Raw genomic sequence first — 15,552 nt, forward strand, 5'->3', positions numbered from 1 at the left:
AAAACTTCCCTTAAAAAATTTTTTTTTTAGTGTTTGTTTTTGAGAGAGAGAGAGAGAGTGCACATGAGCGGGTGAGGGGCAGAGAGGGAGACAGAATCCGAAGCAGGCTCCAGGCTGAGCTGTTAGCACAGAGCCTGACATGGGGCCCAAACTCATGGACTGTGAGATCATGACTTGAGTTGAAGTATGACACTTAACCAACTGAGCCACCCAGGTGCCCCCAAAACTTCCCTTTTAAGCCTAGAAAGTAAGTACACAGGGATGTGGCCTAAGATGTGGCCTTTCTCAGAAATGAGAAAGCTCTTATTGGAACTGGAAAGAGAATCAACAGAACTCAAGAATTCTGGCTTCCACTCTGTCTTCGGGGCCACAATTATACTCAACAGTTTGAACAATTAAGAAAAAGTGAGCTTTCCCCTCCGTTCCCTACCTTGAGTACTTGAGACTGTTGACAAGTAGCCATAGAAGCAGATACATAATTTGACTATATTAGATCAAGGAGGATTATTAACTCAAAATAGAATAGTCTCACAGCCTGTGGGGAAAAGGGAACAATGTTGAAACTTGGGTCAAAGGTCTCTGAAGACAGATTCCTAGAAGTTCAGGTGGGCTAAGATAAAAACATCAGCAAAATCCACCAAGCATATTATAACTAGAAAAAGGTCAATGATTTGGAAAAAAGATATTTACATTTATAAAATGCAGGCTAGAAACTGCTACTGAAGAGGAAGTGTTCTTGTTAATAAGCTTCCTTGGGGGAGAGGAAACTAGGACAGATGAGACAGTCATTACTGTCCTAAAAGAACTCATTACTGTCTAAAACTTGCCTAATTATAATACCTGTCCTATTTTTACAAAAGCAGAGGGAGAATAAGTGGTCATGTAGGAAATACTCTTAACCTTCTATAGACAGGTAGACATCAGAAAACTCCCTGAAGCAACGGTACCGTGTCCAGTGCTCTCTGCCAGAAGGTATGAAAGAATACTCTGGCCTACACAGAGGGGTCACTGTCCTCTCCGGTCCATCAAGTAGGCTTAGTGGAAATAGCCCTGGACTTGGAATCACAAAAGGGGGCTACTACAGTTCTAGCTCTAGCTCTTCAGATCTGGGAGAGGAAGAGCTTATCTGGGTCTTAATTATTTTCATCTATGAGGAGGTCAGATGCTAATCACTAAGGTCTTTAGAGGCTCTCCTGACTCTAAGGTTCTATTAGTGTAGGTGGAGCTTAGAGGGAAGGAAAGGAAAAGAAAGATGAATTTCTTCCTTGATTTTTATCCCAGTGGGCAGATGGCCTGTATATAAGAGGCCACAATTCAGACATGGAGATAAAGTTGAGTCATTAAAACCACACGCTGACTCAATCGTCAGCCTGAAATAGTAGCTGTAATACAATCACATGGATTCTTCCCTTTGACACTCAAACCATTGTTCTCCCACACCCTGCAGATCACAGCAGTTTACATGTCACTTTTAATGAACCGGCCCTGATAGTAACTCTCCTTTTCTAACTCAATGGTTCTTTGTATACTTTGTACTCAGTATACACTCCCTCGGGTCTCCAGAGACGGGAAGATTTTTTTTTTTTTAAACATTCCTTTAAATACTAAGGAAAAGGCCAGGGTCTTTGAGACTGGGACAGCTGGGACTGAGGAGGCCTGTGAGGCAGATCTGCTTGACAGGGCTTCAGTTTTTTGGCTCAAAGCAATTGATCACAAGGGATAGAGGAGGCCAAGCAAGGAATGGACCAGCTAAGTGCAGGAGCCACTGAAGGAAACCTGTAGCCACCAGGCCCTATTTTATAGTTTGAGAACGGGGCCTTCTGAGTCCAGCCTCTTTTATGTCTTCTCTTATTCTTTTGTTCCATGACAACAGGATTTTTAAAGCTGGAAAGGACCCAAGAGACCATTTTAGTCCAGCTCAAGAAGAAACAGAATCGCCTACAATTGTCCAAGGTACATAGCATCAGAGTTACTTGACTCTGGGTCTTTTGATTTCTACCTAGTCTGATGCTGGTCACACTCTACTGTGATAGAACCTTTACAGCTAGTGTGAGGCCAGATCACTTTAGAGGACATGAATGTACTGTCTAAGCAGGATACCAGAGTAAGTCAAAGTGTCTCCCCTAAGAGATTCTCCTAGACACCCAGAGCCCAGGAAGATTAGGTTACAGGATGGAACCAATTTAAAAATCATGTAGTTCTCTGCTGCACTATCTCCTAGTATCATTCTCCTATTCCTTCTTACCCTGGAAAAATAGCATTTTGACTAACTTGGATCCTGTGCTGAAAGGTTATGTTCCAATAAAATCCCTGCTTCCTCTGCCTGTGAGTCCTGGTTTCCTACTTGGGAAGAAGTAGAGAATGGGGCCTCCCCCACAGAGGGAAGACATTGATGTCTGGCTGCCTGTGTACAGGAAGCATCTGGCATTCTAGTATAGTTTCAGAGGAAGAGGCTTAAAAAGGGAATTCCCCACCAAAAATTTGATGCCGGTTGGCATTTAGCTGAGAGAGTCAACAGTGAGATGCAATGTACTTTCTTTTGGCTAGAAATACCTCAAGTAAGGCCACATCACTTTATATGGTGAGTAGAGAACAATGTCACAAGAACCTGTAAAAACTAAACAAAATAAATACTACCAGCTGCACTCTCTACTCAAACACTGATCTGTAAGACTAAACGTACCCAGGAAGTTCTAAGTCCATCATAATCACCTATTCTTGCACTAGAGAACCTCTTCTCAAAGGATGCCAAGACTTGTAAATGAGGGATTCTCCTATTTAGGGAAGGTTCAGAGGTTGTACAGAAGAGCCCTCAGAAGGGAATTTCCCTTTGGGAATTCAGAGTATGGGCAAAAATAGGCAGCAACCTTTGGGCCAGGACACTAAGTTTATGGCAGCTAGCATGCTCTATACCCTTCATCCCAGGGTCCCCTTTCCAGGCTATGATAGGTACTTTAAGCCCTACAGATACCTCTGTGTTAACAGCTAAGCGCTGGCCAAAGCAAGCTGCACACCTCCTCCTTACGATAACCTTAAAGTGCTTTCAAACAGACCTACAGAATATACCAGCCAGGGAATTTTTCTGTTATTCCCACCCTCAACCTAGGAAAAAAGCCATCACTCCTAGTCCCAAAGGGCCTTCGCCAGACCCAATGGTGCAAGTCAGCCCTGCATGAGGGACGGTGTTGGCTCTACCTTCTCGTGGACTAGTCTCTTAGCCACTGTGCGCTTCCCTCCAAGGAAACTTATCTACCGATCCTTCCCCCATACGAATGCCTGGATCATCTGTCCTCCTATCCTCGTAATTCTTCTTAGAGGCTCTGGTTCAACTTAATCCACTTATATCTTCTGAGGGTTGTGGGGGAGTAAATAGGGAACACAAAGGCAGTGGAAGCTAACTCACCCAAGAAAAGGCAGTTGTCAGAGACAGTTCTTCCAATGGATTGCTGCTCTTTATTATTACATGTGAGGATAATGATGCCTAACCTCTGTCTTTTCTGCTTGTGAAGTTGAGTAAGGACTCTTAACTTTTCTTTGTATTTCCTACATCAAATGTACACTTTCAGTCCCACGAGACCTAGTTCTTCAGGTCAGTGCTTTCTAATATGGGAGGAAGAGGCCTCGACAACCCACTCTTGATGCAGGGCCTACTGAGAGGAAGTTTCTAAACTGTCAGAGCATCTTTACCCGTTCTTCAGCCCAAGACAAACAGCCTCACCCCTTCCAGGCCCAGGCTGGGCTTCCCCTGCTCACTTACCCTGACGGGGTCCTCTCTTCCGTCGGAATGCTGCGCCTGACTGCAGAGCTTCCAGAAGACTGTCCATCACACCTGTCTCATCGCCCTCTGTCATGAACAAAGATGGAGATGTATGCTTTTCAGCCTGAGCAGCATGCAGCATTGGGCCCCACACATAATGTATGGACTGTTGACTGGCTTCCTGTCACCCACAGTGGCTAAGGGCTGAGAGCAGACAGAGGGCTCAACCCCACAGCCCATGTTTACTTGCATCTGTTTGAAAATGGTTAAAACGTTTGGCTGCCTATTAACCACTGCAGACCTTGGGGTATTTCCTGGCAGTACCCTCCTTCCTATCCCAACTAGGACTAGCACAGAGAATTGCAGAAATGCCCAAGTCTAATTCCCAGAATAAGCACACAGACTGGGATTATGAAATTAATATGGAATATTATCACTCGTTCTTTATCCTAAAGTGTTTCACTCCAGTTCACATAAACATGTCAGGGAGAGCCTGGTTCCAGTTTCAGAGTAGGGCTGAGGAAAAAAGAGAAACCCCTGATCAAGACTGAATTTCTCGTAAGTACTGACCCCTGTGGCTGCATCTTCCAGAACCAGCTCAGCATGTAAGCAGAGCATCCTGGCTGGAATGTAAAGAGTTAATGTAGAATTCTTGTTCCAGCCAGGCTCTGTTTCCATGGCAACAGCTCAGGGTGGTGAAATCTGAAACTGAAATCCCCAGGAGCCTGCGGGCTTGTTAGCTACAAGGCTGGGCTCACTGCTCCTCGCGCCACCTGCTGGCTGAACATCACCAGTGCAGGTGACCTACATTTCCAACCTCCTGCATTGCCTTGGGGACCCGGGCCAGGTCTTGCTGCACAGCCAGGTGAGTAGGTGCAGCTTTCATCCTGCATGTCAGCTGGACTCCACCTTTCCCTACATCTAGGGACAAACCCTGGCCGCCAGGGGAGAAAGGGGGAAAGTGAAAGATACTTGGCGTGGGCTTTAACAGCATTTGCAGAACAAAATGTTGTGGCTTATATATATAACTATAGGAAGGACTGTGGAAATGCTTCCCAGAAAAATAGGAAGAAAAGAAAAAAGTGTAGGCTGTTCTGCTCCTTAAGGTCCCGGGCCTCATCACAACAGGAGCTGCCAAAGAAAAGTCCTTGGGAGGAAGAGGTGCTAGAGCAGCTCTGGTCTCTTGTGCTCAGCAAAGCACTTGATTCTTGCCAGACTTGGAGGCCCTAAGAACCCCTTTACTTAGATGGCTGGTGGTGCCTCAGGTTCAAGAAGGGTGGCATCAGCTAAATTCTGTGCACAATGTATACTACAGTTCTCCTCACAGAAGGAGCTGACAGAGGCGGGGGCAGGGCATAAGCAGCAGGAAGGCAGCAGAGACCGGAAACAGAAGGCCAGTAATTAAGGCCATATGTTTCAACAAAGACATGCTTCTGGTAGTGAAACAGATTCTGCTAACGAAAAAAGAGAGTGGCCAGCTCCCATGCCCCCTCTCCACAAGTGCAATCCCTTTATAATCTGATAGGTACACGCAGTTATGTGTGCACAGTGTGGACAACTCTGCTGAAGTACTGAGGACACAGCCCTTAGTGAAAATAAGCACAAAGGGAGGGCAAGCCACCAGTAAGAGATGGGACTGGGTCCAGGAAAACATTCTGGGGAAAAGAACAGAAGATTTAGTAGAGGATACAAAGAACAGGCCAGCGGAACATTCGGATGAGCAGCACAATACGTGTTACAGCAGTCCTAGATCACTGGGGAGATGAGACCTAATGCGGGAAAACTGGCAAAGGAGAGAGTACGGCTTGAGCTCGGAGAACTGGATCGCGCATGCAGGGGAGCTGAGGTGAAAGTCCAGCATCAGGCTCTTGGAGGTAGAAGACTGCCAACAATCTTTTGCCAGGAGCTGAGCTCAGACATGAGCTGTTCTCTCTGCCCTCTACATTCTAGGCAGAGAAGTCCTGCAAATGTTCCTGTTTCAACCCATTAGCCCTTCTCCTCCACTTCTTACCTGCATTCATGTCTATGAGTTGCTCTCTCTTCTGCTGCTTCTCCAGCCGCTCCTTCTCTGCCTTTTCCTTGGCTAGTTTTGCTCGCCGCATCTTTTCCTCTGTCTCCCGCCGCTTCTGGTTTTCCTTGACTGCTTGCTGTGGAGGAAAACAACAACACGTGGGCATGTATGCACTTACACATATGCCCACCCAACACTAACCAATGTGAAGCCAACCAATGTGGAAAGTGAGAAATGTCCACAAAAGATTCAGTCCGCAGATAGCCCTTGCTCACCACAAACATATTCTTAAAGTTGTGCAGATCCATGAAGAATTCTTCCACAGACACCTTCTTGGGGTCAAAGAGGAAGTACTCTCCCAGCTCCTTATAGAGGGTCTCCATGTTACAATGCATCATCCGCAACTTGTTATATTGTTCCTGTGCGTCCTTCACAAAGCTGTGCGGCCAGGAAGTAAAGGACCAAGACCAAGAAGCAGATCCACTTCTCTGGCCCCGAAGAACACTCAGAGATGCATGCTGGCATGCACAAGGATGTTCAGCATAGCACTGTTTATAACAGCAAAACCAAGAAGCAACCTAAATATTGAAAATAGGGGAATGGCAAGCCATAAACCATGGTCCACCTACAGAAAAGGAGGTGGCAATTAAAAAAGAGGCTGTTCTCCATATATTGCTGTGGAACCTGGGCTTAAGACATATTATATTCAAAAAGAAATACAACACAGTTTTGATTTAAAGTAAATTCATGAGGTAAAAATCAGAAGTTCAGTGGAAGTGGTTACCTTTGGTAAGGGGAGGGAGAAGAGAATACATGTGTGTGTGTGTGTGTGTACGTACTGGAGATGGGGCAAAGGGTAAGGTGTCAGGGAAGAATTTTCGTTTATGTGCATGGGTCTTTTTTGTTTACAGAATTTTTTTCAAGAAGGAAAAATTGTCTATCACCAGATCTATCCTGCTGTTCCCCCATGGGACATTTTCCTTCCCTTCCTAAGAAGCAACTCCCTCATTTTAAGAAAGGATATAGTCATTTTTTCAACAAACTTGTCTTTCTCATCTGTGGCAGCTGGGAAATTCTGAACATCACGTTCCACATCAGAAATCTGTTTCTTCATTTGATCTAGGTTCTTTTGCAAGTTTTCAGCAGAAACTAAAGGAAACACAAAAACAGAAAGAGTTCATGATGAGTCTCAAGACCCTCAGCCTCCAGTCTTTGGGGCCCAGGCTCTGTCTGTCCATACAGCTGTACCCAGTTATCCTGGCTCTCACGCTCTCTCCTCTAGCTGTTTCCCACATTTCGGTTTCTATCTTTCCAGTTCAACTATAAATTACTTGATAACTGAACCTCCAGCCTCCACAAGGAGAAGACAGGTTTCATTTAATTTAACAAGAACCTATGAAATTCCCTGGGATCTTGGTCTCATTTATTGTAGGGCACACAGTTGAAGGGGAAGGAGATATACACAGAAATAGAGGAAGGGCAGAAATCTGTTCCCATTTCTACTGAATGCTGCTTTTTCTTTGTGTAGTTCCAGGATGATGAGGCCTGATTTTTGACAATCTAGTCCATGCTTTCTGAATAAAAATAACTGCTGACCTAGACTAAAAACACCTACCTTTCTTCCAGTTGTTTTTTAGTATTTGGGATTTCCCTAAGAAAGGAAAGAGTGCTTCCCACTTCTATACACGGAGACCTCCCCTCTGCCTGATAATTCTCTCCCCGTGGCTTAGACATCATGCCTAAACCCTCTCCCATTCCCACCTAGAATAGGCAGAACTGAAAATTATCTAAGATAAGATCTAGACCGTGTCTTACTTCCGTCCCCATGCAGAGATTTTGGGGGCCTGAAATAGCCTTCTAGTTTTGCCCCAACCCGCCCCACCTCGGCTGGCTTTCTCCACATGGGCAAGCTCATCTGGAAACTTGAGGACATCAGGATGGTCATTCTCGCACAACTCAGCCAAGAAGTGCAACAGTGTCATCTTCTGATCTGTGGACTTGGTGTCTCGAAGCTTGGGGAAAGAGGAGAAACTGTCAGTCTTGACATACCCAAGATCACCTGAGACCAACAGTACTTTGCCACACTGGGCCCCCAGAGGCCGGCAGCCTTCCCTTCTGTTGCTCTGCTCTAAACCCTTGGCTTACCTTACAGAGGAAGCTGATGTTGAAGCCGAAAGCACCGGCATTCCTGGAGCCGGCATTCATGTAGTTTCCAACAAGTAACGTAATCTCCAGGAGTTTAGAGAAGCTCTCACTCTTTCGTAACTCCTCACACGCGGCAGTCACAGAAACAATCTCTGGCTTAATATTCTCCACTTGCTCACTAAACTGTAGCTTGAAGAGGATGGCGTTGAGGCGAGGCCGCAGGCGGGGCACAGTGCCCATCTGGTGAGGAAGACAAGCAGTTTGGTACAGCAGGCAGGGAGAGGAAAAGTCAGAAAAAACGTACAGGCTTGAGCCTCTCCTATAGGAGGCTCTGAGTTCAAGAATACCAAGCAGAGAGAAACATTGGTTCAAAATAGAAAAGAGGCAAGGAACAAGTACCATGGCTACTCTGGGGGAGCAGAGGAGCAAGGGAGTCAGGGAAGAGCTTACTACCCTAGGCCTCACTCACCACCACACCAAACTGCTCCGACTCAGCCAGATCATCATATTCATCCTTTAGTTCGGAAAGCATTTTTAACTGCTCTGGCTCTGGCATCTGCTTAATGAGGTTCTGAAAGAGAGAAGGGACTGTCTCAGTTTGAGGGGGAAGAGCTGACAACCTGGGCCTCCTGTCAGCCCCCCACTCTGCCCAGGGACCACAAAGAAGGAAACATGGATTGGGGGAGAGGTAGCTAGTGAGATGGCAGGACTTTTGAAAAATATACCAGGAATAACCTAACCACCAGAGACACGGACGCTTACCCAAAGCCAGCGTTCCATAAATCATCCTCTAGACCATTATGCTAGAGGACCTCATCCTCTACTCAAAGAGGTGATGAGGCTAGTGCACCGCGATGTGAAGAGCCAATCCAGCAGAACCACCTTGCTCCTTACCTGGATCATAGACTCAGTGAGAACAGACTCATTCACCTCCAGGATGACATTCTTAATCTCTTGATAGGCCATGCGGAATGAACCCAGAAAGATGGCTGCCAGAAAATGAGACTATTAAAAACCTCCACCAGCTCCCCACTGCCTCTGTAGCTAAAATCCAAGTTCTTGAGTCCAGTGTGGAAGGTTCCCACCTCCCAGCTTTCTCTCTCATGAATCCCCACATTTTGGCATATACCAGCTACACCGTTCGAAGTACACATTCAACAAACACTGTGGCTCCTGGCCTTTGCTCACACAGGAAGATTTTGATCTTCTCTATCTCTATACATCCAAGCTACTCACCCCACTCTATTTTTAGTTCCCCACTCCCATGACTCCAGCCTCAAAGCTGCCACTGCCTTCAACTGCTGATTCTTAAACTGCCATATCCCCATTCCCCAACAAACACATCCTGTCTTCCTGTTTTAGCACCAGTCTCTACAGTGACCCCTCAACCTCATCAGAGCGCATTCACGTACTCTCTCTGGTGGGAGAGCCGACCATTCCATTTTCTCTGGATGTATGAGTTCCACTTCACCTCCACCCTCCAGTATAGAGTTTCACTCAGTTTCTACTATTACTGCCATTTCCATTACTACTATTCCTGTTTTGTTTCCTTCTCCTTCCAGTCTCTGGTCAATCCAGACCTCTCATCGCTCTCTTCTGGCACCTGGGCTAATGAATACCACTGGCAAAGACTCTGCAGATCACAGTTCATCAGTGTGTAGCGGTACCAATGATAGCGGGGGTCTCAGCACTGCGCCCTCTTGCAAGCTCCTCCCAAAATATCCTCATTCTCGCAACTGTTCCACCACTTCTGATTTTTAAGATATTGTTTCTCTTTGCTGAAAAAAACTGAAGCCACTGGTCAAATTACTTGCCAAGCATTTTCTTATGCACTGGAGGTCATCAGCGAGAGCCAGAATAGACAAGGCTTATGTAAAGACTGTGTGGAATTATAGAGAAGAAGCCTTGTGCCAACAGTTCTGTCAGCTTATCAGCAACTACACCCATGTACTCATCTTTTTCTTGTGTCTCAAAAGAACAGTGGCCCTGAGGACCTTTTCCTTCAGTGCATACACGTAATCCAGTTTCTACCATCTAAAAAACAAAAAACCAAAACCCTGACTTGAAACTCCTAACTGCCAACTTCTTTCCCTCACTGTCTAACATTCTAACAGCACAGCAGTCTGTTCTCTTCCACTGCCGCAGTTCTCATCTATTCTCCTGTCCCTAGAGTCCATGACAAGACTGTGAACGTCAGATGTGGTATCTTACACATAACCTACATACATGATCTCATTTCATCCTATTCATAATATCCCCATACGTCTGTAGTATTAGCCTCATTTCATAGAAACCTAATATTTAAAGTTAATAAGCTATTCAAATCCAAGGTCACACTGCCAGTAATTGTTGGAAGCAGGATTTAAATACTAAAGGATTCCAGAGCCTCTGTTCTTAACCTCTATGCTACACCAAAATTATTCTTGCTTAGGCTACTGACTTTCCTCCACCAGATCCAGAGGACCTGTCCTGTCCTGTTTTTAGGGGACTCTTGTCTTCATCTGACACTGCTGACTACTCCCACTTTTTTTGGTTTGTTTTTGTTTTGTTTTGTTTGTTTTTTGGGACTTGGGCCCTCACTACTCCCATTTCTTGTAACTTTATACCATTTTTCTTGCTGTTCCTTTCCAGTCTCCTTTTAGTTCTCCACCCCCCGCCCCCACTATTTACTTGCCCCTTTAGTATCAGTGGCCTTCAAAGCAACCTCATGGCTTCAACTATGACTCATGTGCTATCTTCTAAATTCCCATTTCCAGCCAAACCTTCCTCCTGATTTCTACACCCAAATGCCTAACATACCCATCCTTCTGGAGGAGTCCCCACAGGCATCTTAAATTCTACCCTAAAAGTACTCATTTCCACCCACCACCCTGCCACCTCATTCATGTCCACTACCCACTGCTCCTTCCCAAAAAGACAATTTGCTCCTGCTGGATTTTCCTTTTTCAGTAAACGGTACCCCACTCACTAGAGTGATGTAAACCCAAGAAAATGTCTCCTTTATTCCCTCAGCCAATCACTAAGTTCCAGTATTTCTATCTTCTTAGTATCTTCTGCCTTCCTGCTCACTTTCACTACTACTTAAGTTTCCGGCCCTGATCACTTCTCATCTAGTTTTAAAGCGAGAACATAACTCATCTCTCTGCCTACAGTCTTCCTGTACCCCAGCAATCCAGCCTCAAAGTCACTGCTGAAGTAGCTTCTCCCCAAATTACACAGGACCATATCACTCATTTTCCTGATTAACATCCATTCAATAAATTCCAAAGCTCTCAGGATAAAATAGATACTTTTTAGCCTAAGCCTGTCAGGATTCTTCATGATCTGGCTTCTTTCTCTTTCTTGAAAGCTTCTTCTGCCACCACTCACCTGCATAGTCTTTACTCAGCTGTACTCAACTACTTGCAGTTTTCCAACTGCACAGTGTTACCTCGTGCTTCTGTGCCTTCACACATGCAGATCTCTCTGCTGGAAACAAGGCAGCCCACACTCTTCACTTCACTCATGACTAATACTTCTTTTAGCTCAGTTAAGCAGGACCTCCTCTCGAATGACATCTAGGATGTGCTCCTTCCAGTACTCCCCCCAGTTAATTTAGATGCCCCTTTCCCGGTGCTCTCATACACATCCTAGCACACCCCCATCAGAGCACTCATCCATCAGTCTGTGTTGTTACCATTATTTACTCTTCTGTCTCTACCAGATGCATGCTTCCTGAGGACAGGGACTGTACCTTACTCAGCTTAGTGTCCCTAGCACATAAGAGGCACTTAGTAATTTCTGAATCACTAAATTATATCTCCTAGACCATCCTTCCAGAAACTAATCTCAATTCTCTGAGTTCTGTTTTCCATATCAGTATCACTCAACTGGAAATAACAATGTCCTACTCCACGGTCGTATCATTTTCTAAAATAAGAGTTATTCTAGTTTTCTGGTCACAGAGATAATCTTGGGAAGAGGAATTATCTCACATTAGTTTCCATAAAAGGACTTACCCACAGATAATATTTAGTAATATTTGCTGTCATTGATCTAGGTCTACACAGCAAAGAATGATGCGAAAGGTGTACTGTTTTCATTCTATCACTGACTTTACTTACAGGTATGTGTATTCATTTACTTGTGTGATCTTGGCCAAGTCACAACATCTAAACTTTGATCTTCTCATTTGGAAAAATGAGGACAACAGCCACAATGCAAGACTGTGAGTGGGTTTTATGGAATATATACCCTTTCATCTCTGAAACACGTGTGTAGTATGTGCCTAATCGAGACTGCAACATGGCAGAACCTCAAATATTTATATGAACAAACATTTAAATCTGTAACTACTCAGCATTACCAGGGATCCACAACCAAACAACAACAACAAAATAAACATTCATCCTGATCATCAAATAAGAACTACCTGGATCAACTTGGGGGAAAAGTTTCTGATCCTACTTTGAGAAGTACAGGGTTTACATTATTTGTTCTACACCGCAAAGTTATTTTAGATTTAAATGCAATCAAACCAGTGCTGGATTTAAAGGAAGTTCTTGAAGTTAAAAAGAAGGAAATGCACAATAGCTAGAATATTTGTGGTAGATTTTCTGTGGAAGCAATGTAAATAGTAAAGGCTTTGAAATAAAAAAATCTGAAGTTCAAATCTCAGACCTGTCTCTACCTACTGGACTTGGCAAATTCCTAAAAGCCTTAACCTCTGTTTCCTTGCCATAAAACTAGATGCTAACAATCTTGTAGGTCTACGGAGGAATTAAACAAGATGCTGGAAGTTCTTACAATGCTTGGCTACATAAGGAGCTCCACAAATCAAGGGACTTGGATCCACCAAAATTAAGATTTCAGAAGAACCCCCTCACATTTCAAATAGTTGGGAACACAGAGTTACTCACAGAGATTCTGGGCTGTCTTTGAATCCAACACCTTTAACTCTTTTACTTTTTTCTTTTGCACAGATTTCTTTTCTTCTCCACCTTCCTGATCCTTCTTGGCTAGTAAGGGAAAGATTAGAAAAGCATGATGAAGGAGAAGCCACATTCGTGCCTTACTGAACTGCTGTACCAGCCTGGAATGGCTCCTCACCTCCTATTAGCAACAGTTTTCTTACTGCATTCCTTCAAAGCTAACCTTCTCTCTAACCACCCACCCTCCTATTACTGACCCCCCTACCAACTATAGTCAACATCCTGTTCCTTTAACTGTTTAACATTCCTTTAACTGTTAGCAATAATGCTTTCCCACCTACATCATATCATTTACTGGCAGATCTTTCTCTGAAGGACCAGATGGTAAATATTTTAGGCTTTACAGACTATATGATCTGTCTCCACTGCTCAACTCTACCACTATAGCATGAAAGCAGAGATAATACGTAAACAAATGGGCATGTGGTTTGCCAACCTCTTACTAGAGTTTTCCACCATGTTATCCTTTGTGCTTATTAAAAATCCTGTTTATCCTTCAAGCTCCATCTTGAATAGGAATTCTCTTTAAAAATTTTCATTTCCAGGGTGCCTGGGTGGCTCAGTTGGTTAACCATCTAACGATTTTGGCTCAGGTCATGATCTCACGGTTCATGAGACTGAGACCTGAGTCAGGCTCTGCCCTGAGTGTGAAGCCTGCTTAAGATTCTCTTTCTCTCCCCCTCTGCCCCTCCTGCGTGCATACATGTGTGCTTTCCCCCTCTCTCGCTCTCAAAATCAATAAATGAACATTAAAAAAAAAATTTTTATTTCCCCAAATGCCTATGCTCTCCGAATCCCCACTGAATTTGATACTTCTTTATTCTGTAAAGTTTTCCTTCTTAAATTAAACTGATGCTTTGATGGTATTTCTTATCATACCTCATTCAACAATTATTCGATGTTTTGTGACATTTCTTGTGTATCATCTTGATCTTTTTAAACCCCGTTACTTTTTTTGTTAAGATTTTACTTTTAAGTAATCTCTACACCCAGCATGGGGCTCAAACTCAGAATCCCAAGATCAGGAGTTGCACACTTCACTGACTGAGCCAACGAGGCACCCCAACCCTCTATTACTTTTTAAGTGTGGATACTTTCCCATCCCACCCACATTTTTAACTTCTGGAGCATGGACAAAATAATATTTTATTATCTCACTCTCTTAGCAGTTAGCATGATAGTAACATTCTCTAAGAAATGGGTGGCACTGGCTATTGAGGAGGGCTGGGAAGCAGACAGGGAAACGGGAACCGTTCTGGATGGACAGAATTGTAAAATATTCTGTCCTTTGGTGTAACCTGGCATCAACTCTTTTTAGGAAGCTCCATGGGAGTATCTCCACAAGGAGGGTCAAGAAATTGACAAAGCTAGTTGCTCTGAGGAGAGGAATGAGGTGCTTGAATACAAAAGTGTATTATAGTGAATAACTTCCTCATATACTGTTTGAATTTTCATTAAACCACAAAAAAGCACTATCTGGTACAAATAAATAAGAAAGACAGCAAACAAAAAAGAAAATTACATGGCAAAAAGTACCAAGAGCTATTAGAAACTCATCCTTTGGCCAGATAGTCCCAACTCAAAGAAGGTATGTGCCAGATTATTCTGGGCACTGTGAATAAAACAGCAAATGAAATGGATTCCTGCCTTCATGAATGTCATATTCTAATAAGAAGAAATAGACAATCAGTTAATACATAAAATAGTGTATTAGTCATAGTTCTGTGAAAAAAAAATCAAGTAGGGAAGAGAATAGGGGAATTTCATGGGGTTTGGATTGTATCTTTGGTGGTGGGGGGGGTGGGGATCAGGGAAGGTCCTAGAATGTGACTTTTGAGAAAAGACTTTTTAGAAAGTGAGAGTACAAACCACATGAATATCTTCGGGGAGGGGAAAGCATTTCAGGCAGACAGAACAACAAATACAAAGGCCTGAGAAAGGAGCAGGCTAGGTGTGCTCAAAGCAAAAGGTCATTATGGCACATGGAGTGAGGGAGAGGCTGGGAGAGTCACAGAGGTACTAAAGACAGATCATATAACAAAACAGAAATTATGGGTAGTGAGATAAAAATGGAAACATAAAACATCCAGACTGTATCACAAAAACTTAGAAACAGGAAAGGAAAAAAGTAAAACTAAAGCTCTCATTTTATACAGGCAAGTAGAAAGATATGTATTCATTACTGATGTTAAAAAAACAAAAAACAAAAAAAACGGGTGCCTGGGTGGCTCAGTCGGTTAAGTGTCTGACTTTAGCTCAGGACAAAATCTCATTGTTTGTGGGTTCAAGCCCTGCATTGGGCTTTGTGCTGACAGGTCAGAGCCTAGAGCCTGCTTCAGGTTCTGTGTCTCCCTCTCTCTCTGCCCTCCCCCACTCACACTTGCTCACACGCTCTCTCTCTCTCTCAAAAATAAACATTAAAACAAAAATAAAAAAAAAAAAAACAGACTCAACTTGTTTGCTTGGCAATAAAATAAAAATAAATATGTGGTATATATACAAGAAAGAAAGGGACAGGGGCTTTAGAAAACTGAGTGGATCTAGGATAGGGGGCACCAGAGCAGAATTAGTCTGCCGTGAAAATAGAGCAGGCTCAACTGAGAATGAGAGCCATCATCTGAGGTAGAACTCCTGAGATTTATGGAATTTACTTGCTACTCAGAAAGAAG

At 43.8% G+C, this 15,552-nt stretch overlaps 1 protein-coding gene across 5 annotated transcripts in view; it reads right to left on the minus strand.

Annotated features, from left to right (window-relative positions):
* DIAPH1 (diaphanous related formin 1) overlaps positions 1-15,552 on the minus strand; it is a 104,052-nt gene that overhangs the window by 4,170 nt on the left and 84,330 nt on the right. For all 5 annotated transcript variants that reach the window (XM_043578382.1, XM_043578292.1, XM_043578537.1 and 2 more), the window contains 9 exons: positions 12,812-12,910; positions 8,808-8,902; positions 8,383-8,484; positions 7,914-8,153; positions 7,651-7,780; positions 6,793-6,917; positions 6,044-6,208; positions 5,769-5,904; positions 3,758-3,844 (listed from right to left, as the gene is read on the minus strand). In XM_043578382.1, the coding sequence (XP_043434317.1) occupies positions 3,758-3,844; positions 5,769-5,904; positions 6,044-6,208; positions 6,793-6,917; positions 7,651-7,780; positions 7,914-8,153; positions 8,383-8,484; positions 8,808-8,902; positions 12,812-12,910 (1,179 nt within the window). The remainder of the gene's footprint in view (positions 1-3,757; positions 3,845-5,768; positions 5,905-6,043; positions 6,209-6,792; positions 6,918-7,650; positions 7,781-7,913; positions 8,154-8,382; positions 8,485-8,807; positions 8,903-12,811; positions 12,911-15,552) is intronic.

The sequence above is a fragment of the Prionailurus bengalensis genome, chromosome A1 (genome assembly GCF_016509475.1).
Source record: "Prionailurus bengalensis isolate Pbe53 chromosome A1, Fcat_Pben_1.1_paternal_pri, whole genome shotgun sequence".
Lineage (NCBI taxonomy): Eukaryota > Metazoa > Chordata > Mammalia > Carnivora > Felidae > Prionailurus > Prionailurus bengalensis.